Genomic DNA, 25,936 nt, shown 5'->3' with positions numbered 1-25,936 from the left:
TCCCACACGCAGCTGTATGGGGTTGAGTTACACGCGGTAGGATCGAGGGACTTGATTTGAGTTTGCCCACGCGCGTGTTGACTCAGTCTCTGTTGTTTGGGGGCGTGGTTTAAAGGATGCCGTCTTGAGGAGGGAGCGTTGGGATAGGACCACCGGAGGAAGACACACCTCCTCTTCACGGCCCGCAGAACACTAGTGCTAGTACCGAACACAAACACAGTACTCGAAGCCTGAGAAGATGGATTTTTTTGTGCGATATGTGATCCCGCTGGGTGTTAAAAAAACAAAAGAGTGAACAAGTATCCCTGCTACCTGTTTGAATAAAACAATGACATCAACACAGCCTGGTTTCCCGTTTATAGACGCGATCGATCACGGCCTCATCCTGAATTTACTGCAGTCGTATAAGTGATATTAAAAATACATGCTGCTGCAATGAGTGATGCCATTAGTGTTGAGGTGAGTGATGAATAACACATTTAAAACAGCTGTACACTAACACAATATATCTCTCTCGCATACACACAAATGTGTCATGTTAACATCATTCTGTGGGAGGAAACAGCATCTGGTGTGTGTGTGTGTAAGTGAGAGCTTTTGGATATGATTATATATATAGCCAAGAGTCACACCCTGACTTGGAGTCATGCATCCACAACCCTAAGAAACACACACACACACACACACACACACACACACACACACAAAAACAAAATAACACTGTCAAGCCCAAACACAAATGACCAAAAGACGCCACGCCTCGCCTGCGCATAGCGTCAAGTTTAAACCACACAGACCTAAACACACATTGTGCTCCGATTGTGTGACACTAACACACACACACACACACACACAAACGCTCTGCCAGCAGTCCCGCCCTGACACACAGACTAACTGTCTGTCTGCCAATGCGTGCGAGTGTGTCGTGTGAGTGTAGTTTGGATCGTGAACAAAGTCAGAGAACAACTTTCGAAAACTTAAAGGGGAAAAAGAAAGTAAGGCACAGTTACACACACAAAAACACATTACAAAGTCACCCCTACATTCACTCCTACTTCAAGTTCCTCCAAGTGTTCTATTATGTATGACAAGCTGACGGGGAGAAGAAAGCAAAAGAGTGGAAGGTGGGTAGAAAGTTTAGCTCTTCACACGCACGCGCGCACACACACACACACACTAACAGAACAGACACACATTTACAGAACTCACCCCCGCCCTCCTGTCTTGTCTCAAACTCTTTGTTTGGGCTTTAAAACCAAATGTTTAAAGGCAGAGGACGAAGGAAGACAGATACCTCAAGACGACTGTGAAGGAGTGCGCGAGGTGAGAGGAAGAGGAGAGGGAGGAGGAGGAGGAGCTGCTTGGCTAGCTAACAATCCTCTTAGCCTGGTTATGTCATGGGACCAAGCTAATCCTACCTTCACTGGCTGACCGACACATACACACTGGCTGACTGACCAGCAGACTGACCAACACAGAGATACGCGCACGGCAACATGGCCGGTGACCGGCTAACCGAGGGCTAACCGACATGCACAAAGCAGTCTGTAGTCTGGGGTCGAACACAATGGCTACCATGGTTGAAAATAGCTTGTTAGTGATGAATAAAAAGCTGCTCGCATGAGGTCAGCTGCTGTTTTTACTACATGACTCGTTATTTTGCAGGGAAGATAACAGGATAACGCAAGCTAGCAAAACAAAAACGCGGTTAGCTAACGGCAATTAGTCAGGCTAGTGACAAACGGATAATTCCTATTTCATTATTTTCTCTCTGACTGTGAATACAGTAATTACACTCTATGTATATGATATTGTGTACCACATGTGTGTGCTACGTACGTGTGTGTGTGTGTTGGTTCGTACTGGCGTAGAACTATAATCATCACTGTCACTAATCCGTGGGCTAATCCGCTAGACACACAAACAGACGTGCACGTACGTTGCACTGTATATATGTGAATGCTCACACACGCACCAAAAAACCTTTTAAATGTTCGAGATGCATTCCCTGCATTAAATGAGCCGAGTTTAAGTACATATGAGACCCAAGCTCTCGCTAACATTGAGCCTGTAACACTTACTATTTGAAGTCTACCAAACATCACAAGCAGCAGCTTATATTATAGGAATTTCAAGAAACGTCAGTCAATAGATTAGCGGCGGGGTTTTTTCGAAGGCGGGAGTTTTTTTAATTTATTTGGACAGAGCTAGGCTAGCTGTTTACCCCAACTTCCAGTCTTTATGCTATGCTATGCTAAGCTAAACTATTCTTTTAAAGAGTATTTGTATGTGCAGCTTTAAGGAGGCTTGTGTAGGCAACAGGTTTAAATAACTAAAAGGTAAAACAGAGGGTTTAATAAATATTGGACATTTAGGTTTAGAGAATAGTATTTGGTAAACCTGATCTTTCTCGTGTTCTAAAGACACTGTGTATATATAGTATTTGTGTCGATATCACATTTTCACACATTGAGGTACAGGTCTTTACCATAAACCTTAGGCCTATACTGTAGGTTTTGGAGATGAACTGAGGCTTTCAAAAATATCATTATAAGTTGCAGTGTAGAGATCTTTATGCACACAATGCACAATAGATCCTGGATGTTGAGATTGAGCTTATTAGAGATGCATAACACAGCCTGCCCTGCACCCTCAGCCCAGCCAAGCCCTGCTCCTGTGTGTGTGTGTGTGTGTGTCTCCACCTACCTTGTCATCAGCACTCTCTGCTGCTTCTGTGGTCCATCTCTGCTCCAAAGGCTGCGGACTTCCTGCATATAAATGAACAATGACAAGAAAGTCTCAGCATGAAATATTGAAACAAGGTAAGGGTGAGATGAGCCTTGTGGCCTGCTAAAGATAAATGGAGAGTCACTTTCCATGACACTGCATCGACATCATAAACGTACTATTTCCATCAAAATGTACGTATTGCAAATATATTTGTACCTTTTACAATTTGTTTTTAATATTGTACGACCACATTTTGATATTTCCCACATCAGTCTGTTCTTGTCTCAGTGTTCTACAGTGTATTCTACATATTACTGTGTTTATGTGTCCTTATTTATATTCAGCCTCTCTTAAGGATGCAGAGAAAGTTGTTGGCAACTTGCCTGAAACACAAATGACACGGTGTCGCGATAAGACTGTTCAGGCCATATGGCTATATATGTTTCTCCCACGAAAACCATGTAATGCCACTGGATGCAGATAAAACACATTCAATTTTGAGTGAAAAAAAAAAAGTGAAATCTCCCCGCGTCTTATCCTATACCCGGCTCCATCTTTCTCCCTGTGTACGATCTAAAAATAGCATCCTTCCTATTAAGTCTACTAAGACCAGACAGGCTTAATGTGGGCTAATCCCAGCCAGCTCCAAGTTTCACCTCCAGTCAATAGAGCAGTCAGTGCAGTAATTGAGCTGACGATCTAGTATCTTACAATCAAGAAATAAGGCAAAACAGTATTTACATTCAGTTAATTAAAAAGTATATTTAACAGAGAAGCTATCGTTAGATTGCATGCTATCAACCTGCCGTTGACTATTGTGTGTTGAATGGCAATCATTTCTATCACAACCACATCTGTGTTACAGTCTGGTGCTGTAAACAGGGGGAAAGCAGTATCTTCCCTCCACAGCAACACTTTTCTTTATCTGTTTTAATCTTACTCTAGATCTCACACTGCTGCTCCTAAACCTATTACAGATCTGCTGGCACACGATCTGTGACCGGGATAGAAACCTGCACCAAGAACCTGCTCATCGTCGACAGGCCGTCGGATAGGAACGAGAAAAAGCATGAACGGGTTTAGATGTGTTCACTAAAGCACCGAACACTTCACGGCTCACAAGCCGTGAAGTGTTCGGTGAATAACGATGGGAGTCTAATGAATGGTAATTATGTTTTTTAATGGATGGGAACGCACCAGGTGGTGAGGTTGTCCTGTCCCCACAGCTATCACAGCAGCAGCCTATAGCTAACATGCACTATAACTACACTAGCATTCATTCATAAATGATTTCATGCTGAATAAGTTCAACAGAAAAAGGAAAAGCATCCATTGCGACTGTTTTTGGTTCAGCATCAATGCTTAACGCTGAATCCATTATGAACTGTCTGGTCTCCCCCCCGGTTTACCCTGTTCATGTTACGCAACACTAATCATCTTATCCGGCTAATTACTGACTGAGCCCCTGACCTGACCTCTAAACCTCAGACACACCACCGGCTCTCTGTGTTTAAGAGTTAATGGTGCTCAATGCTGGAAGAAAAATATCTATTTGTGTAGTCAGCTAATATATTCATACGGGACGTCTGGGTGGACCTGTCGTGTGTGTGTTTGTTTTGCTGCACCTTGCGTCCAGGAGGGGCAGTGTCGGAGGTAGAAGCTGACCTCCGGCCTCCGGGCTCCCCACTGCTGGAGAAGGTCCAACAATAACACCTCCTGAGGGAGAACTCGCTCTGAGGAGAAGCAGAGGGTGAGGAAACATTAGCGAAGCTACTGCAGGGCATGTCTTGTTGTGGTTCATCCATGAAAAAAGATGATTTCATTAGAAAGATGAATACATATTATTTACATACTTTAATAAGAAGTTTAAGTTAATATGAAATTGTACATTTTCACATTTACAATTAACAAATAATAAACTGAATAAACTGTTTTCATCATTTATTTATTTTACTATTATTAGTAGTAGTACTATTAGTATTATTACTAGAATGTATTTTTACTATAATTATTATCAGAATTAATATTGTTTTTTCCTTTTCAGAGGTTTGGTGTTATATTGTAATTCTACCCCTTTTCAGTTCATTAACCCCTTTAAATCAACCGTCCCCCTGATTGGTCAGTCATTACAAAACCATGCCCAGCAGCCTAACAATGTAAATACTCAGGGACTTGTACTGTAGTTTTTTTCGTCCAATTGTGGATCCCAAAGTTCCAAAAGATGCCAAATATGTCCAGCTGAACTTTGTGAAAATGTGTATAAAAGTCTCGGGTTTGAATATTTGACTCATTGTAACCGTTAACGCTACTTAAATGGGAAACTAAAAAGAAAACTGGATGTTGATGGGTTGTATTAAACATAGCGAACCTTAAAATAATGGTTACCTATTGTTAAAAGCTTACTCCATGATACAATAACAAACAAGGGGTTAAACCACCATTGACTTCTATTATTAGTATTCTTTATCTATAACTCAAACTCTTCAATTATCTGTAATTGTTATTTATATGATTCAAGCAGACAATCTGAAAAGATGCAGTCATTGTATTATCCATAGATAACAATACACACATGTAGACAATGGCTTAGCGCCCACACACACACAGTTGAGGTCAGTTGTGGCCTTGAGGTATGGCCTGTCGTCCCACAAGCGACACAATTCATACCAGCATTTATTCTGTGCCGCTTCACAGCGTCGCCCTCTCAGAGACAGTATAGCATCAGAGGCATTTATAGCCTTCCTGACCGGTCAGTCACACCACAGGGCTGCACAAACACACTGTGCTGTCGCTACTTCAACAGCTATGATTGAGTGAATGTGGGCCACGCTTTAATAGACACAGTCGCTCCCACTGTTCTGCCTGTGATGGACCGGTCTATTCACGCTCACAATGGCATGCAGTGTATACAGTCCGCACTGTAATTGATTCCCCGAGGTGTGGCCGGGATGCAGGTCTGACTTTGTTTACAGTCGGCTTCGAAAGCCGGTGATCTAGTCCAGAGTCACACTGTGATTATCCTGTCATAGAAATCCAGATTATAATCATGTAAATACTCTAAAAGCACTGTCAAGAAGATGTCAATAGTAATTATATTAGTAATGGACACAATGATGAATTATGAGTGTGTGCGTGTGTGTGTGTGTGTGTGTGTGTGTGTGGAAATACAGGTCGGACTACGATGAAAACAGCAAAACAACAACAATAGAATCATATCCGTTTAATTCTTCTAATTATCGCCAAGCAGTCTGTTGGCTAATGCTCATGTAGAACTATGTCATTTATATATATATACACAATAGCTTATCATCTGCATAGACAGACACTTTCTTAAGATCTTATTTTACCTTTCTTAATTATTCTTGTCTGTCATCATTCCTGGCTTGTTTTAATTGTTTTAAATACGTTCAAAATGTCAACCTTTAACTGATCTCACTTGTGTAAATGTGTAAATGGGTGTAGATGGATGCACGGGTGGACTCACCATGCCCGTTCCATACTTCGGCCAGGTGACACTCCCCCTCCCCGGCTTCTTTGCAGTATTCGACAACGTCGATCACTCTGGTAGCCGGAGTCACCGGGACCTCGGTCAGCATCTGCTGGGTGTCATTGAGGTAAACCGTCAGGATCACCTGGAACCACAGAAACAAGCGTGTTAATAAACGTCCTGAAAGGTTGCAACGTTTACCACCTGATTGGAATCACGTATGACTAACTACTTACCTTGGCTAACTATCGGTTTACTCAATCAACACATCGTCAATGATAACTACAGATACATTACTCAGCCCTGCTCCTATCTCAGCAATAACAAGCAACATTCAGACTGAAGTGGAGAATCCAGGTGAACACTTCACAATGAGCCCAAATAAACCACGTCTGCAGACAGTTGAAGATACGTTAAGAGTGTTAGTCCAACAGAAACTGCATTAAATCCAATCTGGAGAGGCCCATTTCAATCCAGGAGGTTTAAGGCAACCTGGCCTGGAAAGCAGTAAAGAAAGCTGAGCTGCAGATGTGAATTTTAATCTAATTAAATCTTCACGAATCTTCAAAAATACAACAATGTTAATGTGAAGTGACCGTTGAGATCTCTGGGAAGGTAAAAGAAGCAGCGGTGACAGCTGCTTGTAACCAGATACAGCCGTCCATCTGACTGAACAACACATTGATCACAGCTTTAATGACCTATCAATAAGTGCGGACACACACATGCAGTCCCCTCCGGGCTTGGGACAGAGGCTTAACCTGATCTAAATTGAATACAATGAAAAGGTAATGGATTTTGTCTCTGGGTACAGGAATCAAGTTAATTAAAGTCTTAAATTAGCTTAGTTTAGAATAATATAGCACATGACAACACTATTAAAATAAAGCTTTATGTTTTTGGTTTATCATTTTTTTTGGCATATCTGAAAAAGCAATATATGACTTCAAAGTATCAGCTGAGTAGCAATGATCCCCTTCTGAAATCCTCCCCATTCTGCAACCAAAAGATTAAAATAGCAATCAGAAAAGGACATCCTGTGTTATCAGCCAGTGATGTCATTGCCGGTGTCACCGGTGATGTCATGTCAGATAGTCAGTCGAAAAGATAAATTTAGGGTAATCTGGGATAGGAGCAGGCACACATGCACACATACAGATGCACTTTGACTCTCTCAATGTGGCCTCTCTCTCTCGCTCTCTCTCTCTCTCTAACATTTAAAATATACACTGAACAGTAATCCACAGTATTCCATACACCTGTCCCAGATCATGCGAAGTAATCTCTGTTTACATGCAGACGGATTGAGCAGGGACAAGTTCTCTGAAGCTTGGATTAGACACACACACACACACACACACACACGCAGACACAGCGGGGGTTTAACTAGTCCACACATCATTTGGAGCGCGGCTAATCGTGGCCTCACGAGGCCTGTGATGTTTCTGTTCCACATGGCACAAAACGGCATTTGTTTCACTGTCGGCAGAGATGAAAGGTGCGTTTTTTATCATCAAATCATTGGTGTTTTTTCTCATTTGAGGCAGATAGCAACAAGAAACTCATAATTTCCTTAAAAACACGATGCAAAATTGTCACTGTGAATGCAGCACACACTGTCATTTGCCGTTGGTTCTCATATCTGGCACCATCATAGAGGTCTAGTAGTAGTAGTAGTAGTAGTAGTAGTAGTAGTAGTAGTAGTATCAGTTGTCCAGGCAGTATCAGTTGTTTTCCCAGTTTTCGGAAACGTACACCAACAGCCACGTTCGTTGTTTTTGCTCGTAATGATACTTTTGGGGGAGTGGCTTTGGAGGGAGGCCTGATGTCTGTCAGTGTTTTGCCGACTTGGCGACTTTCTTGCTAGATTCAGCGACTTTTGGAGCTCGTGCTGCGAGCTACTTTCATTGGGAAAGACTTGGCAGCGCTGGGCTGGCTTTTTCGGTTGCGTACTCTTGCTAGTTTCTCGACATTTGACCAACTATAGTTTCAAACTCTGGAAACGTAACAGAACTACAGACGTAGCGAGATGAAAAATGGTCCGACCTGAGATCACTGAACCGGACACCCTCTGATATTTCACATTTCACTGGACTGCATTCACACACAGCGCTTTACCCAAAGCACGTGACATTTTGCTTCTCATTCTCCCCCCCCCCCCACACACACACACACACACACACACACCCATCAAAAGTGGCAAAGCTACCATGCAAGGAACTGGCCTTATTATTGGGAGCATTTGGGGATTTTTTGGTATAAATTACCCTGAAGCAGCTGAATGTAATTCCTCCTGAATCATGTTAGAAGCCCTGCATGCTGTTAACAACACCCACACTGTGGACTTTCAACATGGCCACTACAGTGTAGATTACAACACTGTATTCCACCCGAAAACCCCTCTATAGATAGACCAGACTACTGTATATAGGTCAAAAGCAGGCCAGATTCTCCAAAGCACCGGACCTTATGTTGTTGCTTACCGGCATATTACAGGTTTATTACATCATATCTGTATGAGACTGAACTTGTCCATCTCTATGCATGCATGACAAATCTAAGAATGTTTCACCAAGTGCGAAAGTAAGTCACAAGTACACCTAGTTCTGATCTTTGTGCATTTGAACACGATGAACTGTCAATGAGGACAACTTCTTTCTGTCTATCAGTGGACAGGACTCACATCAAATAACACACACACACACACACACACACACACACACACACACACACACACACACAGGCAGTTTGAGTTGTGGTTTCCTAAATCGCCCCTTGGTGCTGAATGGAGTGAATCCGGCTATTTTAGGCATTAGAGAGGGAGAAACAGAGTGAGACTCCATGCAGACAAACAGCCTCTTCTTCTCTTAGTTAATATGTCGCTGCAAACAACCACATCAATGCTCATTTTATTAGTTACTCCGGGGCAATGTCAACACAGTGTTTTTCATTTAAGGCACAGTGGCCCCAGCCTGATACTAAACAACAGCAAACTCACTGCATGACACCACAATGTTAACTTGAGCCATCCTGTAGTGATAGAGTGTGTCTGAGTCAGAATAAAGTGGAGCTCACCGATGGCTTGCTGTCCCTGGTTCTGAGCTTCTTCTTCTTCTTCTGTTTCCTGCACTGACTCAGTTTGAGGTTCTTCGACACAAACACCAGTCGCTCAAACACCAGCGCAAAGAAACGCTTCATTGGAAAACCATCAGCCAAAGTGTGTGTGTGTGTGTGTGTGTGTGTGTGTGTGGTATCGATAGATATTGAGTGGTGTCCGGTAGAGAAAGTGGCGTCTTTGAAGGGAGAGAGTGTGTTTGGAATGTCAGAGTGCAAGAGGTACGGAATACAAATATAAGAGCGCGTGTCAGTGAGGGAGGAGGGGAGGGAGGGAGTCGCCTTTCAGTAAATATGAGGGGCGGGAGAGAGGGTGAGGAGGAGAGGATGATAAGAAAGAGAATCGGGACTCTTTTCACGGATGTTAGTGGGAGTGGACCGTGATATTAAACTGATGTTGGTTTTTATTAGAAAAGACGATATGGTCCATAAACACCATCCACCTCTGGTATGATGGAGGCACTCCTCTTCTTATTGTTAGTAGTCAGGTGTGACATTAAAGTGATTGGAGTCTGGTGGGAGGGTTTCACTCGTCAGCCTTGAGGCCTCATGGACCTGTGCTATTAACTTGTTTTGCTACTATAGAGGTGGAGCAATTGACCCAGTTTACAGTTGTCTACTACTTCCTCATTATGGTGTTCATCCTAACAAAATAACATTATGGCTAACCTTAAATAATTGCATTTTTTTTCAGGAACATGTCAACTTTACATGTTGTGAATATATCTACTCTTTTACTTTTCATGCTCAAATGCATACCTTGCCATATTTTTCGATTCACTTCTTAAATATTTGTTGATGTAAGCAGCTCTAAAGACAACACATTTAGTCTGATCTAATCTGAATCACTGTAACGATTTATTCTTAAAGTGTTCCTCTCAACATTTTCCACTTCCCAAACAATGATACGTAAGTTCGAGCATGTGACAACTGATTTGTCGAGTCTTTGGAAAAAGTCCCAGACGCTTCGTTGCCAAAACATTATTTTTTTTAGCTCTGCGTCCAGCAGGGCTGGAGCCGGCCGGGTCGCTCAGGGTCACGACTAACACACTCACTCACAAGATCATTAACAGCACAATACTGGAACATGTTAACATATTGTATTTATTCTACTTGTATACTAATGATTTGCTTTTTATTTGAATTTAATAATGTCATAATTATGCCTGATAAGTATTTCTTAGGAAACAATTAGCAGGACGTCTAACTTTATTTAACTGCACTTTAACAGATATAAGATATACAATTACTGTAAAAGAACAAGAAAAAGCCGTAATAATATGCTGAATGACAGACATGACCACCAGTGTTGACCTGACTTGTGGAATGTAACTAAAATAACCCTGAAAACATTACTTCTCCATCTTCTGAACATTGACAGCATTAATGTTCGAGTATAAATATATCTGTGTGTGTGTGTGTGTGTGTGTGTGTGTGTGTGTGTGTTGCCTGGGCATGGTGTGGAGTGAGGCTGTCCAGAAGCAGCAGTGGTAATGCTGGAGGGGAGAGATTAGAGAGAGGCTACACTGATATACTGCAGCATGGCTGCACACACACACACAGAAAGGACACGTAAGGTACGTTGGCAGAAGAGCTGTCTCGCTCTCTGTCAGACACACACACACACACACACACACGGTCACATGCTTGGTGCATGTGCTCTAAACAGAAACATTGATCCCGGTGCTGTATCTATCGGAATTGACGGAAAATCAGTAGACAGTGCCGAGGAAAACCGATAGCAGGGAGGAGAAGCAGAAGACATGCATCATATCAACATTATACTAAAACCTGTAGGATTCCTCAACACACCGACAATAACAAACAACGCCCTAAACTCGGTTTTCCTTTCCTCTTCTCTTCTCTTCTCTTCCCTCACACACACACACACACACACACACACACACACACACACGCACACACACACACACACACACTTTTGAGCATCATTTTGAGCATCATTAGACAATTAAGGAGTGGGGTACAAATGATCATGAGATTCATATCAAAACAGTAATGTGAGTACTCAGAGGGAATAAAGAAGTACTGCCTTGTAAGAGAGAGTGTTTGTGTGTGCATGTAAAAGTGTGTGTGTGTGTGTGTGTGTGTGTGTGTGTCTCCGCTAGAACTGGGATTTTTATAAACAAAATGTTCTTCCAAGTTCTTGCAAAGGGACAGTGCTGTACTTCCACCCACTACAGACAAAGATAGTCAGATTCACACACACACACACACACACACACACACACACACACACACACACACACTGACTTCAAACAGTAAAACTAGTAAAGGAATAAGAAAATATATAAAATTCTATAGTTGAAAAAAAAAAAAAAAACATTTATATTTGGAACATTTGTGTTTTTTCTGTACAGTAAAATAAGGTGACGGTGTGTCTCGGTTCGGCTACTGACAGTGTTTAAAAGGTCACATGGGCATGTCACCATGCTCATCAGCTGTCACCAGCGGCACACACAGAGCACAGCTGGCTGAAGTCACACCAAAACCTCCAGGTTCTGTTCCAGACGGAAGAAAAGAAACCCTCATTCAGAAGCCTGTTGACAGCGTAACAAAGCCAATACATTTAAAAAATCCTACCTTGGAACTGAAGATGAGAATGGTGATTGTTGATTATTTCTGTTTTTAGCAGCTGCCCTTAACAAACAACCCATCATGTCTTTAACATCGCGTTCTAAAGTCACTGCTTGACTGACGTGAGTCAAGGGGCTGCAGGTAGCCACGCGTCTAACAGCAGGACAGAGACGACTGAACGCTGCGGAGGTTTTCACACAGCGGAGGTTTCAAAGTGTTTTACAGAGCTGTAGTTTTAACACTGAAAACTTTGTTTCAATTTCTTATAGCACGTGTATGCATCGTCTTTGATTACGGAAAGTAAATTCAGTAACGCTTCATTTTTCCAGGAAGGCCCGATGAAAGAAATGCTGAATGAGAGACTACTGTATATTGAGTAAAAGAGGACGCTAGACAGGACGTGATGTCATGATTTCATCTCGCAACAATAAGTCTTTCAATTTGTAGAATTTGTTTTATTCATCAGGTCTGAGCTGAGGCCTATCCGGTTGATTATGCGTGGTGAAGACATATCTACAGGTTCCCTTTGTTTTTGTGTGAATGTGAATTATGTAATAGATATGATTGGATGCTGTCCAGGCTGCTGTAGCGTTTTTTCAAGGACAGTTATCCTTTTCAGTCCGTTCCATCTGTCAAACTCTTCTTATGTCTGCCCAGTCCAGTCCATTGTCCCGACTCTTCCCATGTGTTTTGTTGCAGTTCCTAAAATAAATCGCATCTCTTCCTGCAAGATCTTGGGCTTCACCTGAACTCTCTGTGGTCTTAAATCAAATCAGGAAGGTGTATTTGAGAGCAGCTGGTGGAAGCCCACGCAATCTTAATTTAATTTCGGAGACATTTCAAACAACGGTCTTCTCACTAATGATGCATCATGGGAGGGTAGAGCAGCTAGTGTGGGAGTGGAAGAAACACCTGCCGTTTAAAAGCCACACATGAAGACGTCCTATTTCAGGCAGTGCATCAACCAGAATTAGGAAAGTATTGCACACTGAGGAGAAAATAGCTCCGCCATACTGTGTTCCAGTGAGGGAGCTTCAAGTAACACCTGCTAATAAGAGTCTATATTACATTACAATTACGCTTTAGGAACTGGGCTGTAACGAGCAGACACGATGGATGAACGGTGGAATATACTTTGATCACGTTCTGAAGTGAATGTGCTTCTTAAATCTGCATCATTACAAACAAAAGGCCAGCTTCCCTGTTGGCAGTGTGTGTGTGTGTGTGTGTGTGTGTGTGTGTGTGTGTGTGTGTGTGTGTGTGTGTGTGTGTGTGTGAGCGAGACACAGTGGAACACAGTGACAGCTGGAGGTGATTTGTGTTTCAGACACCCCAGCTCCCACTGCCCACACTCAGACACACACACACACACACACACACACACAGCGCTGTCTTTATAGGAACTGCATGTGACCGGTGAAGCACGAGCTTCCAGCTCATTGAGAAAGAAGCAACACGAACACACTTCTGAAGACGTATACAGTACGTCTCGCCTGGTATGCCTCCGAATCGTTCATGTCAACTCATGGACTTTCTTGAAACATTCTACAAATCACGTCTTTTCGTTACGTCTCCAGAACAACCTCCCAGAAATCCCGCAGCGATCTCAATCAGCAACAAATAGTTCCAATTTGCCCAAAACAATTCAAAACCTGGTTCTATAAACTATTGAAACCATTTATTTAGTAGCAGGATAAATGTGTTAAACCCTGCAAAGGAACAACACACTTAAAACGAGCCCTATACAAAGTTCAGAGCGTGCTAATTGCCTCCACTCGGCTCTCAACATGGAGAAGGCCGAGCCGGCAGCTAGCAGCTAACAATGCTAACAGCATGAACAGCGCAAACACCCGGTGGGGCACGCTCACATACACTGACATCAATTCATTTGTGCAACATTTTCAGTTAGCTTAAAACGTTTCCTTTCGATATATAACATGGTAACAACAGACCACTAGACCATCAAAACGTAGCAGCTGCCACATAAATTGTAAAATTTAAAATTTAAAATGCGATGAGGCAAAACTTGTTAGCGACACATTTGTTAACACAAGCACAGCACTGCTTTGAGCTAAATGCTAACACCGGCATGCTAACACACTCCAAGTGACAATGCCAACATGCTGATGTTTAGGAGGGAATAATGTCGCTCACCGTTTTGTGCGTTAGCATGCTAACATTTGATAATTAGCATTAAACACAAAAGTGAGGTAGCCAGTCATATCATTAACTTATCAGCTATTTGGTCATAATTCAAAGTATTAGACTAAATAAAATGTGATACATTGCTGTATCCATCATGGGAGCGACCCCGTGTTTGCAGAAGTGAAGGCAAAAGCGGAGATGAGAGACGTACGTAAAGTGCTTTAGGAGCCGATACAGTTTCCCAAGCAGTCTGAATAATGAAGTGAACTTGATGATAGCGGCTTCAGGCAAATACCTCCACAAGGGAAGTCAGAGCTGAATGTCACAAAGCTATGGTGGACACTATGGTAGAAGCTAAAACTCCCTGAACTTTGGGAAAAAAGGATGAAAAGAACCAGGAAGAACATTCAGGGTGAGGTCAAAGGTCAAGGTAGAAGGGTTCTCTCTCTCTCTCTCTCTGCAGTAAACACATCTCTATATCTTCAGTGTATTGTCCGAAGCTGACAGCAGCCCGAACCAGCCACAAAGCACTGTGGTGTTTTCAGTTCAGTGTGTGTGTATGTGTGTGTGTGAGAGAGAAAGAGGGAGCGAGGATGGAAGCAGGAATACTGATGGTTTACTAATTTTACAGTTGGTTCGCAAATTTCTTAACAATAAACTGTTACAATTTGCAAACTTTAGCCTCTATGTACATTATGTTACCAACATCTACCGATCTAACGTTTTCTACTCACCAGGAAGGTATCAATAAAACCTCTTTAAAACTATTTGAAAACGTCATTAAAACTCACGCACGTGCCATTTCAATATTGTTTAAGGGCCTTCAGTATTTGGGCTGAGTAGTAGTGCAAGAAAGCATTTCTATGTTTATGTATATACGCAATTACATCACTCTAGACCTAAATATAAAAATGTTTCGACCAATTGTGGATGAGCAATTGCACTACACACACACACACACACACACACACACACACACACACACACACAAACACACCACTGTGTCAAGACAGCCAAAAGAAAAGTAAGACTTCTCATTGGAGCCTTCAAAATAAAAGCCTCATTGATAAACGTGATAGTATCCTCTTCGGAGTAATGCAACGCAAGTGAAAACCACAAAGCATTTACACATCGCCAGAAACAATATATGGAGAGTATGTAAGGTAGTCTATCTATACATGCTACAAAACATACAGACATCTTTTGCAGGGTATCTAGCAGTTTCAAAGTTTAGGACATTTATCTTAAAACTGTGGCACAGATTTGGATTTTGCTGTTTGCTACATATTTAAGTAGCTAAAACCACATGGCTTCCTCCATTGCCCATTGAAAGTAGCCTTAAAACGAAAAACTCCAATACTTCCTAAACCCTGCAGAGTAGAGCGCACAACTTCCGGTTCTGATCTGTCTAAATGTGGTGAATTGCTGCCGCTCAGAGCGCTCAGACACTGAATATATCACGGTGTTTTAATGGCGGTGAAACGTCTGCTTCTCTCGTCATTTAATACACATTACCGTAAAGCTTCTCGTCTTCACTCACGTGCAATAAAAAAATCATTCTTTCGGAAAACGTTTCGCGCGCCCTACGTTCCTGTCCGTTAATTTGAGAAATCGTTTTATTTTATTTGTATTGTAGCTGGAGAAAGTGTATAAAACGTGTTCATAAAGAACATTTCAAAATCTAAATTGACATTAAGTAAAGGGACAACGTAAGCTTGCCGTTTAGTTCACCGTGTTTGACTCTAATGGTGAAGCCCTCACTAACTGTCACGTTAGCCAGCTTTGAAGTCCTTTAGCAGTGATTACGTCAGCCAAGACGATACATTGTCTATTAAGTATATTAAGTTTGGTGTATTGTATTAATGGAAACTCACCGGCAACATTCCTGCTGGTCAGTCTTCCTGTCCCGTTAGAAAATGTAACTTTCTCCTCCTGTTGTTTCCCTCCTTCCTGTCCTCCGCTCTTCTTCTACTGAGCTTTTTCGGTCTTTTCCTCTGGTATCAGGTAATTTTCCATAGATCCAAATTCTTCTTCTTCTTCTTCTCTCCGCAGCCAGATATCCATATGCTTAGACAACTAAAAGTCCTGCTCCTTTCCACTTTCCTCTTTCAATCCCTCCCTCTTCCTTCCTCTCTCTCACACACACACACACACACACACACACACACGCTCACACACACTCTGAGTCTGCTGTTTTACACCGGGAGAGGAAGCACAACTGGATGTGAGGAAAATCTGGGAACACCAGTTGTAGTTTGGTCTGTCAGATGTTTCACTGATTTCATCCTTTCAGCAGCCGGTCCTCCGGTTTGGTCTGCAGGGTGAACTGGGTCACCCTCCTGGTGATCCCTCCCATCTGCCCCCGGTCTCCTCCTCCTCGCGATAAATAGCCTCCAGGTTCAGTAACAAATGTACCAGCAAAAAAAAAAAAAGAGTTGGTGGAACAATCACCAATATAAAAATCCATACTATTTTCCGGAGATTCTAAGTCCTGTTTGTTTGGAGCGAGAGCGCCCTCCTGCTGCTGTGTGAAGAGCCATGTCCTCCTTCAGTAGTACAGATTTATTAAATGTAGTCTACAGCTAATTTGTTACAGTTCAGTGCTCCAACTTACAGTATTTGACTCTAAGCACACTCCTAATAATGAGCTCTGTTTTTTTCACCATGCCCATAAAAATGAATGCTGATTTTAGTATAAAGTCATGTAATTATATTCTATTTCTTATCTATAATACACACCACTCTCATGTATTTCTAACCATAATTGTTTTTGTCTTTATATCCCCCCCATATGTAATTAAAAATGTTTTTATCAAATTAAAAAAAGCAGTTTTTGACTCCACAGGACAGTGAACACACACGCACACACACACACACACACACACACACACACACACACAGTGTCGTGTAGCTTACAGCGAGTTTAGAGATGTTCAGCTGTCATATATTCAGCAGATTATCACAGAGCTGTCCTCTGCTGCCAAGGACGGTGTAGGCCTCTCTCTCTGTGTGTGTGTGTGTGTGTGTGTGTGTTCTGACTGATCAGGTGACATTGTACAAACCATAATAATATGGAGCATTACATTGCGAGTACAGTAGCAACTTTGCTGTCTTCGTCTAACACTCTGTGCTGTAGGACGTCATCAGTTATTGTCATACTGCATTCCACCTTCAGAACAGAAATGGATTCATTGATCAGCGCCTCCTGAAAAAACATTTCAAAGATAGAGGAAGTCATATTTTTACATTTGAACTAAGGTGCAAATGACTCAATTATAAAGTTCACTATTTGGCAGGACGTTATCGCCCTCTACTGTCCACAGGGGCTACAAACACTCCACCAAACATGGAAACATGTGAATTTGACCTCCCTGCACTGACCGCTAAGGAGCAGTGGGTATCTGATCCTCTCTGTACATCAGTCAAGCAGGAGGTCAGTGTGAAGTCTGTTTGAGTCATTTGCAGTACAGCATTACACTCTTTACCTTACACTCGGTAGGGAATATAGAAAAACTGCAAGGACTGCAATACTTTAAAAAAAGGGTAGTTTTTCCAGAAAAGATTTCTTTCGTATTAGTGTGTTGTGTGTATCAGTGTTATAATCTATTTTCTACTGTTTTATCACTCTGTAAAACACTTTAACTACAATTATAGAAGATTGTGCTCAACAGATGAGGCAAATAAAATATTATACTTCCCTCCGACCGTGAAATCCCCCTGAATATTCGGATTTTTATTCTCAGTTCACCGCTCTAATGTCCTGGAAACCCGCTCCAGGATGTGAAGCATAAACTCAGTCAGGCGTTTCTCTGCCTGAACATGAATAAGGAAACGTAATGAAAAGCAACATTGTCGATACATCTATTCCTCAGATATGTATTTAAACAATGGAGTGGTGGGCCTTTGCTGCATTCACCCATTGTGGCTCTTTTGTTCAAGGTTAGTGCGTGTGTGTGCTGTCGGGTCAGTCAATAAAACCAATCAACCTTGAATTGGCTCCATGTGATGCTGTCACTCCGCGCTGACGGCCACGTTCACACAGCAGTGCCACGGCCAGAGGCAACCTCTCACGGACACGGACACACACACACACACACACACACACACACACAAGTGAGGGCAGGTCAGGCTCAGCATCATGTTGATCAGCTGCCATATTTCAGCTACAGCCCCATATGCAGTCCTGGAACTGTTGCAGACGCAGCCAGGCAGTTTGCAGAGCTGCATTTGAAATTATTAACAAAAATGTGCTTTTGGAAAATCTGTAATATGGTTTCTACTGACATGATGATTGAACTGTTCTGTTGTCAACCTCTTATCAGATAGATATTCATGTGGAACTGACCTGCATTGCATTAGTTGTTTTGAAGTGGCTTTTAAATCGGAAATTGTTTATGAGAATTTGACCAAAATATGGTTGAAAATAAAATGATGTATGACAAACATCACACAGACAGACACATCTAATAAAACTAGAGAGATGAAATATGCTCTGCAACAAGCAACAGTTACATTACTAAACACTTTAATTTTCCAACAGGATTACTAGATTAGGTTTCTTTCTAGCAGACAGACATTTCACACAAAAAAACAAAACACCGTGGAATCAATAAATAAATGACAAGTACAAATAGTTAAAACGGTACAGGGAAAGAAAAGCTATAGAGCAATAACAACATCACAAGGACCCAACAGCATCTTACAAGCGCAGCAGCTGACCGGTGAGCTGAGCCGGTACAGAGCCGGAGATGGACCAGAACCAAAGGCTTCAGTGGCAGCCATGTTGGCTCCGCAGTCCTGTGGAGGTCGGTGTAAGGAATCCAGAAAGTATTCAGCAGATTGTCCCGTTTGTACAGTCAGCTGTTCCGTGTTGAGGTGTGGAGCACCGGGGTCAATGAACTACCGACGACATGTCGGTAGTTCTTTACAGCCAACAGGACAATCTACCAAAACTTTAAAAAGTGTTGAATACCTTCACCAGCTGACCCTCTTGCCTTGGTGACATTCTGAAGGACAGTGTCAAACATTTACAGCCAACACAAGTGTGTTTCTAGAGAAGCAGGCTGCCGGTGACTCTGACATGGGACATACAGCAGACAGGTAGATAGTAGTGTTTGTTTAATACAGCATACGTCACATGTAGAACTCGCTAATTTCTTTAATAGTCAATGCTTTCTAACTCGTCAGAGTTCTTCATCACCTGTGTCACCTTTCGGGTGCGGGACATGGATTTGGTCCGGGAGGAGATAATTGGAATAAACAAAATCAAATGATGTGCAATAAAAACCAGCAGGTAATTTATTCAGTTTGTAGTGTCGGAATATCAAGCTGCAGAGCACAAGAACGAATCTACTGTCGACTACTGACACTAAATGTTCTACAACGTCTGATCCCAACGTCAAAGTCAATTTAAATCAAAAGTCTATTACAAGGAATACTTCGCCACTAAAATAACTTTTTGATTAATACATCTATCACTCACCCCGTGTTACCTTGAATTCTTGGAAGGAAACTTTTTTTCTCGCATGCCTCCACGGTGAGCGAAGAATCCACAACCAGAGAAAGCTCTTGATGAATTGCGGTGAGGGTGCATTTAAAAACAGCAAAACTACATCGAAACATCCGTTAAACTCTCACACAACCTGTGCAGTGAAGCCAAAGTCTCATGTTCCGCATAAACAGCGTCGATGAGTTGTGTTTAGATGTAGTTTTCGCTGCGGTTAAACGCTTCCCCCATTCACCTAAAGACATCCAGAACATCCTGCGCTTCGTGACTCTTGGTTCACTGTGGAGGCCGAGAGAAAAACTGAGGGCGAGTAGCTGATAAACAAACGGTCATTTTGGGGGTGAAGTTTTCCTTTAACATCAACGGCATTTATCGAAGCTGCATCTGCAATAGTGTTTTTAACTTCTTAACATTGATGCGGACAGTTAAAATGAATTGTGTGTGGGGTCTTGCTTTAACGGGCTAAATATTTGTTGGGGTTTTGCTACATATTACGGTGAGGTCACAGACCGAGGAGCAGAAATAAAAACGTTTAAAACCTCTTTTTTTTTTTGGCTCATTTTTTATGTAAAGTTGTCTGCGTAGGTTTTTAAAAGATCTTCAGAAATTTGACAACATGTCCCTTAAATTTTTGTAAATACTTGAAGCACTTTGATTGGATTTCACGGACATTGATGTTACCAAACATTCACCCAAAAACATCAACTTCCCATTGAACATCAAACAGGTGAGCGTCTCCTGCTGCGCTGCGGTGACGATGTGCGGGGCCGTAGATTCCTACTGTATAGAGCAGCTCTGTCCGTTGGCGTCTTTGGAGCGCAGACACAGTTTAGGTTTGTAGCTCTCCAGGTACAGCAGCTGCTTGGAGTTGAACGCTCCGCGGCGCTTCCTGACAAACGAGAACACGTTTATTTCTTTGAAAAAAAAAAAAAAAAAACAGCGACAGGAGTGTGTGAGCAATCACAGGGATGGGGGGGGGGGTCAAATCAGTGTTTAGTACTCACAGTCTTATGAAGTGCACGGCGTCTTCATATTCCATCCCACACTCGATTAGAGCCAGGGCCACCAACACGGGAGCTCTGAGGACAGACGGCAAATAGATACAAACGTCTGTTTGGACGGAAACGCCAACTTTAAACTATTATTTCAACCCAGCTTGTACTTTGACTTTTGCCGCAGACTTTTCCTTTTTATCAAGTTAATGCCAAATTCTACCTTGATCCCCTGTAGCTACAGATCAAAGAGGCACAGCAGTGGAACGTCCAGTAGCACAGAGCTTTATGCTGTGCAACACTACGACAACTGACAATGCATGCCAGGTCTAAACAACCGCTTTTTTGTGCATATTGGCGGGAAAAAACAACAACATCTGAGAGATAACTGACTCGGGTGGATATTAATACATCAAGCCGTTCATACTGTGTGTGATAAACACAACGTGTTAGATCCTGTGTGTAGCGCATACTAACCTTCCTAATCCAGCAACGCAGTGCACAGCCACACAGCTACCCGGCTCCTCCCGAAACTTTGTCTGCAGGAGGTTCAGCCAATCATCAACCACCTGTTCTGGGGGGGCGGAGCCATCGTCAAATGGCCAATCCTGGAGGGGATATCGAGTCGTTAATTGATCTCATCAACTTGTTGCGACACGCTGTCAAATGTGAACATTTTTGTTTTCATGGTTAGGACTAAACTGACATTTTGCCATTTTGTAGTGGTGTAGTGACAATGTTTCAATGTAGTGAAAATGATTATGCTCTATATAGTGGAAGCACTATACTGCAGTTATTAACGGTTCCATTTCGACCAAACTAGAGTTGGTGATTGTTGAAAAAAACGGAAACGTGAACCGAGTCGAATTTTCTTTCCGTCAAGTCTGAATAAAATGTGTTTGAACAGGTGTTTTACAACACGGTGGAATTACTGCAGCATGTGTATACATTCAGTATACCGTCAGCAGCATAGAAGTGTTGATGTGCTGTACTCTGCCAGTGCTAGCTCCACACAAGGACTAGGCTAAATCTGCTGTGTATCTACATCACTTACCAGGACTTGGATACTTTCTTGCTCCACCGGTGTCTTGTCGTACGTGGCAGCACACACTCTCACCAGGGTGTTTACTCCATATGCCTTCAGATCCTGCACATCAAAACATACGTTTAACACAGCACGACACGGTTGCTTCCTCTATTACTGAAAGAAAATGAACGATGGGTATGCATGAATTATTACAAAAAGGTGCGCTACCTCTATAAACCTTCCGAGTTGTGCATTGGTGGGGTTGTGCGTAATGAGAAATCTCAGGCAGTCATAAGAGATCTCCACTGGAGCCGGTCGGTTCATTTTTAGACCCTCAAAAAGGTTTATTAACACAGAAAGAAAAGGTGAGAAAAGGCCTGTGCTTCAAACAAATCAAAGTGAAAGTGTTGCGATTGTTTAAAGAAAAAATGTAAAAGCAAATAAAATTATGTTTTCAATAAAAGAAAAACTGTCAAAAATGCAAAACCACTTTGCCAATAATTTCACTAACTAATGCATCCGTATGACTTAAGGGCAAAAAACTGTAACTACTCGATTTTGTTGACAAAAAGTGGTATCAATTAAAATAAAAAATAAAAGACAAGACTAATTTCCTGGGATAGAAATAAACGTTTCTTGGCAATGAAGAAATAACTAAAGTTGGCTTGGTTGAAAATAAATATTAAACTCTAGCAGACCGGATTAGAGAACTAAAGTCCAGAAAAAAAAAAAAAAAACGAAGACAGAAAAAAAAAAAAGATCGGTCCTTTCTTTCTCTCTTTCAAATCGGCTAGCCCATTCAGAAAAGTCTTGGCCGAATCAGGGTAGAAGAAGAAAGGAGAAGCAGAAAAGGAGAAGAGCTGTGCGGAAACTCCCGGGTTAAACCCAAAGCCTCTCCCGCTCCCCGGGACAGGTGACAGGCTGACGGTTGGCTTGTCTTCATATGGATTGAACAGGATGGCAGTAAGGACCTACGAGGACACGGAGACGGCCATTAAGGTTTCCTTCCATATTGCTTTTTGTTCTGTTACTTTATTATGAACAGTATCTTTCTGTATAGCGACCTATTCCCAAATGGGATGTTTTTACCTGAGGCTTTAGTGTGATTAAGATCTGATAACCATGAACCTGGATGAATTAAATGACTAGCTACACATAAGGACATGAACTTACAATCAGTAGCTCCACTGATTCAGTGTACCTCTACTCTCTGCTGCCCCATAGACTGTAACATGGTGAAAACCAGCCTTCATACTACACACCTGTGCACGTCAATGGCAGTGTTTGCGCCTAGCTGGTGTCTCTCCTCTTCACTTGTCCACGATAAGCAGCAGGTGCTGGGCTTGGCAAAATTCCCCTCCGAGCCTCGCAAACGCCATACATGTGCAGCCTGGGGGAGAGAAAGACGAGAGACACATAATGCATTGCGAGCGTGACGTGTAGCCACTAACTTAGCACAGAGACGGAGACACTCACTGTGATGAGCGCTGAGGAGGTGGTTCATTGAGCGTACACAGGACAATGTGTCGGCTCCGGGATGTAGACACACCATTGATGATGATGCTGCTTTTTCTGGGTCCTGGCTGACAACGGCCCGCTAGCGTGCTGCTAACCTGCTGCGTAGAGGAGAAACGTGTTGATAATGCTCGCGGTTAGCCTGGTTTAAGTAGCTAACATACGATATTCTACCAGTTTGACGTGACATTGTGTCCACGCGAAAATAACAGACCATTGAGAAATGTTCAATTCACGCTAGTTAAACTATACGGATGGCCAGAGATCGGATTTGCACCTGCAAGTTGCCGACTGCAATTAATAAACTGCTCACAGTACAGCGTATATATTGCTAGAGGCTAAATGTTGCTAGCTAGTCCTTTATGCCCCTTACAAACAAACGGATGTTAACGTTAGCTCAGGCGATGCTCTGAATGACAGCCAGCTAGCTAACCTTACTAGTAGGCTGATTGTCAAACGCACACACAGTACTTGCTGTATCTACCACAACATAACATGCCCAGTTTAAGACACAATGATTTAGCAACTAGCTAGCGGTTACCTCACTAGACTTATCAGTAACGCCATAGCGTTATGCCATTAGAGGCTCAGCCGCCAACCAGGTCAACAACCATGTTCCTAGAATAAACAAAGCTAACACTTCCAGGCTAACGTTAATGCGTTGGCTGGTTTTCAACAACAGCCTAATGACAGCGGGTGGCAGTGGTGTCGTTAGCACGGGGCTAACGTCAGGTTCACATTAGTAACACCTGCTAACATCAAACAAACACGGCTGACATAGCTAACGTTACTTACAAAACGCAGTTGTTTCACGGAAAATCCAGACGTTTCTACTGGCGGAGAAGAGTCTGCGAAGGAGACATGTCGAACAGAAATGTCGAGTTAGATAAAAACAAACGAGACTTCCGGTTGCAAGCTTTCAATAATAAAACTGATTGGAAAAAAATACACTGCACTGCTTGGGAAAAACAGTCTGTTTTAATTTGTAAGTACACTTCCGGTATTATTCAGACTGTCTCCTTCAACATGACGAATCTTTTAAATCACACTTTTCATTATGTTGCTTTACTAAATCTGACAAAAGTTCTATTTTATCCCTTTGAGCTGGGTAAGCGAGGTTAGGTTTAATAAGGCAAGTAGTACGTAATAGGTAGTAAGTAAACTTGAATTGATTGATAAGGTCTCTCTCCGGTGTAACATTATGTTAATCCAGGCATAACTGAACATTCTAACTTCCTAAATCATATTTGTTTTTTTATACTGTTACTGTATGATAAAATAAGGCCGCAAGCAGGCAAATTGTAACTGTCAGGCAGATGTTGAAGTCATTGCTGCCATCTGCTGTTTGCACAAAGTAAACCTACCAAGACTGGCTGTATTACTGTCACTGAATTCCATGATGACTCACACAAAACAACAAAGCAGACTTTAAAATAAATGTGAATGTTTTTTGTCAGCCTAGGGCCTTTCTATATTTACAACTTGACCTCTAACCTTTATCCTGCTGGCATGACAACGTTTTCTAAGATGTTTTCAACAATGTCTACAGGACAAATTGTTGTTTGGTTCAACTTAACTCTAGATTTTCTCATATGTTCATAACTCTTTATCGTCATGTATTTTACTCTAATCCCACTATATATTCACAATTTATGAACGCTTTTGATGTTATACTTTTTCTCTTGCCACTTTGTATTATTTTTCATACACTGACTTAATATATATTACAGCATTTATTGTATTTTATTTGATGAGTTACTCTATTTCAAACAAACTGCAGCAACAACTTACTGAAACAGTTTGACACGCTACATTTTTTTAGATCTGATTTAGTTCTGTATGTTTGTTACCATGTGAACACGTTGCTCACTGTAAAAACACATCTGCATTGCTGCCCAAAGGGTGTGGCATCTTCCTGCCTCTCTCCTTCTTACTCTCTTTTTCCTACACACACATACTTACACACACACACGTACAGACACACCGGCATTCTGTTTGGGAAGGATGGGTGTTTTCTCACCCTGCCTAATAAAGTATAAGCGTCTTGTTTCTTTACCTATTCATAAGGTGTTAGGTTACTTGGCTCAGAGGGAGTGGAGCCTTCCTGTATCGTGCAAACTGACAAGACAGGGCATGCAAATCTGAGTGTGTGTGTGTGTGTGGTGACGTAGCAACTGCTGAATCTGGTTTGGCAGGAATTCTGAGGGAAGGGCGAGAGAGCAGAGACAGAAACAGAGAGAAAAATCAGCGGAATAGTTTAAACCAGTTTTTACTGAACTATATTTAACTTTACAGCTGTTTATTAATCTTCCCCTGCTGGTGTCGACATATTGGATTTAGGTATTTGAGTCTGGTCCCAGCACTAGGTAAGGTTGTTTAATTTTCATTAATGTTGTATCACATGCCTAAAGTGAGGACTGAGCGGTAAACAAAAGACTGTAGCCAGTTACAGTGATGTCTTTTTCCTTGTTTACCCTAAAACAGTACGATAGAAACTGTTGTTTATGCCAACATATGCGGAGAAAGCCTCGAGGTTATTTCCCCCTAAAAAAAGAAGACACAATGAGAGTAACGTTACACATAGTGTGGCAAGATGTTGCGCAATCAGTATAAAGAAAATGTGGTTTTATAAACTGTAGATTCACCACAAAGACAGAGTCGTTGGGGTATGATGCCCTCTTAAAAGTTAAACATTTCGACACACACACACACACAAGCTGATGTATATCAAGCAATCTGCTTTATAAATAGCCTACCATGCAATTGGTCTTTTTTTTGGTAGATTTAATGCCTTCCTGAAATTAAATTGAAGATCTACGGTTTAA

General features: G+C 42.0%; 2 protein-coding genes across 3 annotated transcripts in view; both read right to left on the bottom strand.

The window, feature by feature from the left end:
• Positions 1-9,415, bottom strand: part of LOC142968663 (apoptosis-stimulating of p53 protein 1-like) — a 31,713-nt gene extending 22,298 nt beyond the window's left edge. Inside the window, exons 1-4 of the mRNA XM_076108638.1 lie at positions 9,293-9,415; positions 6,215-6,362; positions 4,356-4,463; positions 2,707-2,768 (exon numbers count right to left, since the gene is read on the bottom strand). Coding sequence (XP_075964753.1) covers positions 2,707-2,768; positions 4,356-4,463; positions 6,215-6,362; positions 9,293-9,415 — 441 coding nt within the window. The remainder of the gene's footprint in view (positions 1-2,706; positions 2,769-4,355; positions 4,464-6,214; positions 6,363-9,292) is intronic.
• Positions 9,416-18,579: 9,164 nt separating this feature from the next.
• LOC142968118 (protein tyrosine phosphatase type IVA 2-like) lies at positions 18,580-24,034 on the bottom strand. Of its 2 annotated transcripts, none has more exons than XM_076107873.1 (8): positions 23,907-24,034; positions 23,073-23,212; positions 22,859-22,986; positions 21,825-22,567; positions 21,624-21,716; positions 21,047-21,177; positions 20,582-20,656; positions 18,580-20,466 (listed from the first exon to the last, which is right to left on the bottom strand). In XM_076107873.1, the coding sequence occupies exons 4-8, from the start codon at positions 21,918-21,920 to the stop codon at positions 20,355-20,357; spliced, it is 507 nt and encodes a 168-aa protein (XP_075963988.1). In that variant the 5' UTR covers positions 21,921-22,567; positions 22,859-22,986; positions 23,073-23,212; positions 23,907-24,034; the 3' UTR covers positions 18,580-20,354. The 2 variants fall into 2 exon arrangements, with proteins under 2 accessions (XP_075963988.1, XP_075963989.1); XM_076107874.1 differs by having other exon boundaries at positions 23,073-23,209.
• Between the last annotated feature and the right edge of the window lie 1,902 nt (positions 24,035-25,936).

This window comes from Anarhichas minor, unplaced genomic scaffold (assembly GCF_050575085.1).
Source record: "Anarhichas minor isolate MPS153535 unplaced genomic scaffold, ASM5057508v1 ptg000040l, whole genome shotgun sequence".
In the NCBI taxonomy this organism is placed as follows: domain Eukaryota; kingdom Metazoa; phylum Chordata; class Actinopteri; order Perciformes; family Anarhichadidae; genus Anarhichas; species Anarhichas minor.
The sequence above is the reverse complement of the archived record's forward strand: the minus strand, read 5'-3'. Positions and strand labels throughout refer to the sequence as shown.

Bases quoted from the DNA above. Each gene is read 5' to 3' on its own strand.
- LOC142968118 (XM_076107873.1), bottom strand. From the start codon at position 21,920: ATGAACCGACCGGCTCCAGTGGAGATCTCTTATGACTGCCTGAGATTT. The intron at 21,717-21,824 runs GTAGCGCACCTT...TTTGATGTGCAG, and splicing joins AACTCGGAAGGTTTATAGAG to GATCTGAAGGCATATGGAGT. The intron at 20,467-20,581 runs GTGAGTACTAAA...CTCGTTTGTCAG, and splicing joins GCCGTGCACTTCATAAGACT to GAAGCGCCGCGGAGCGTTCA.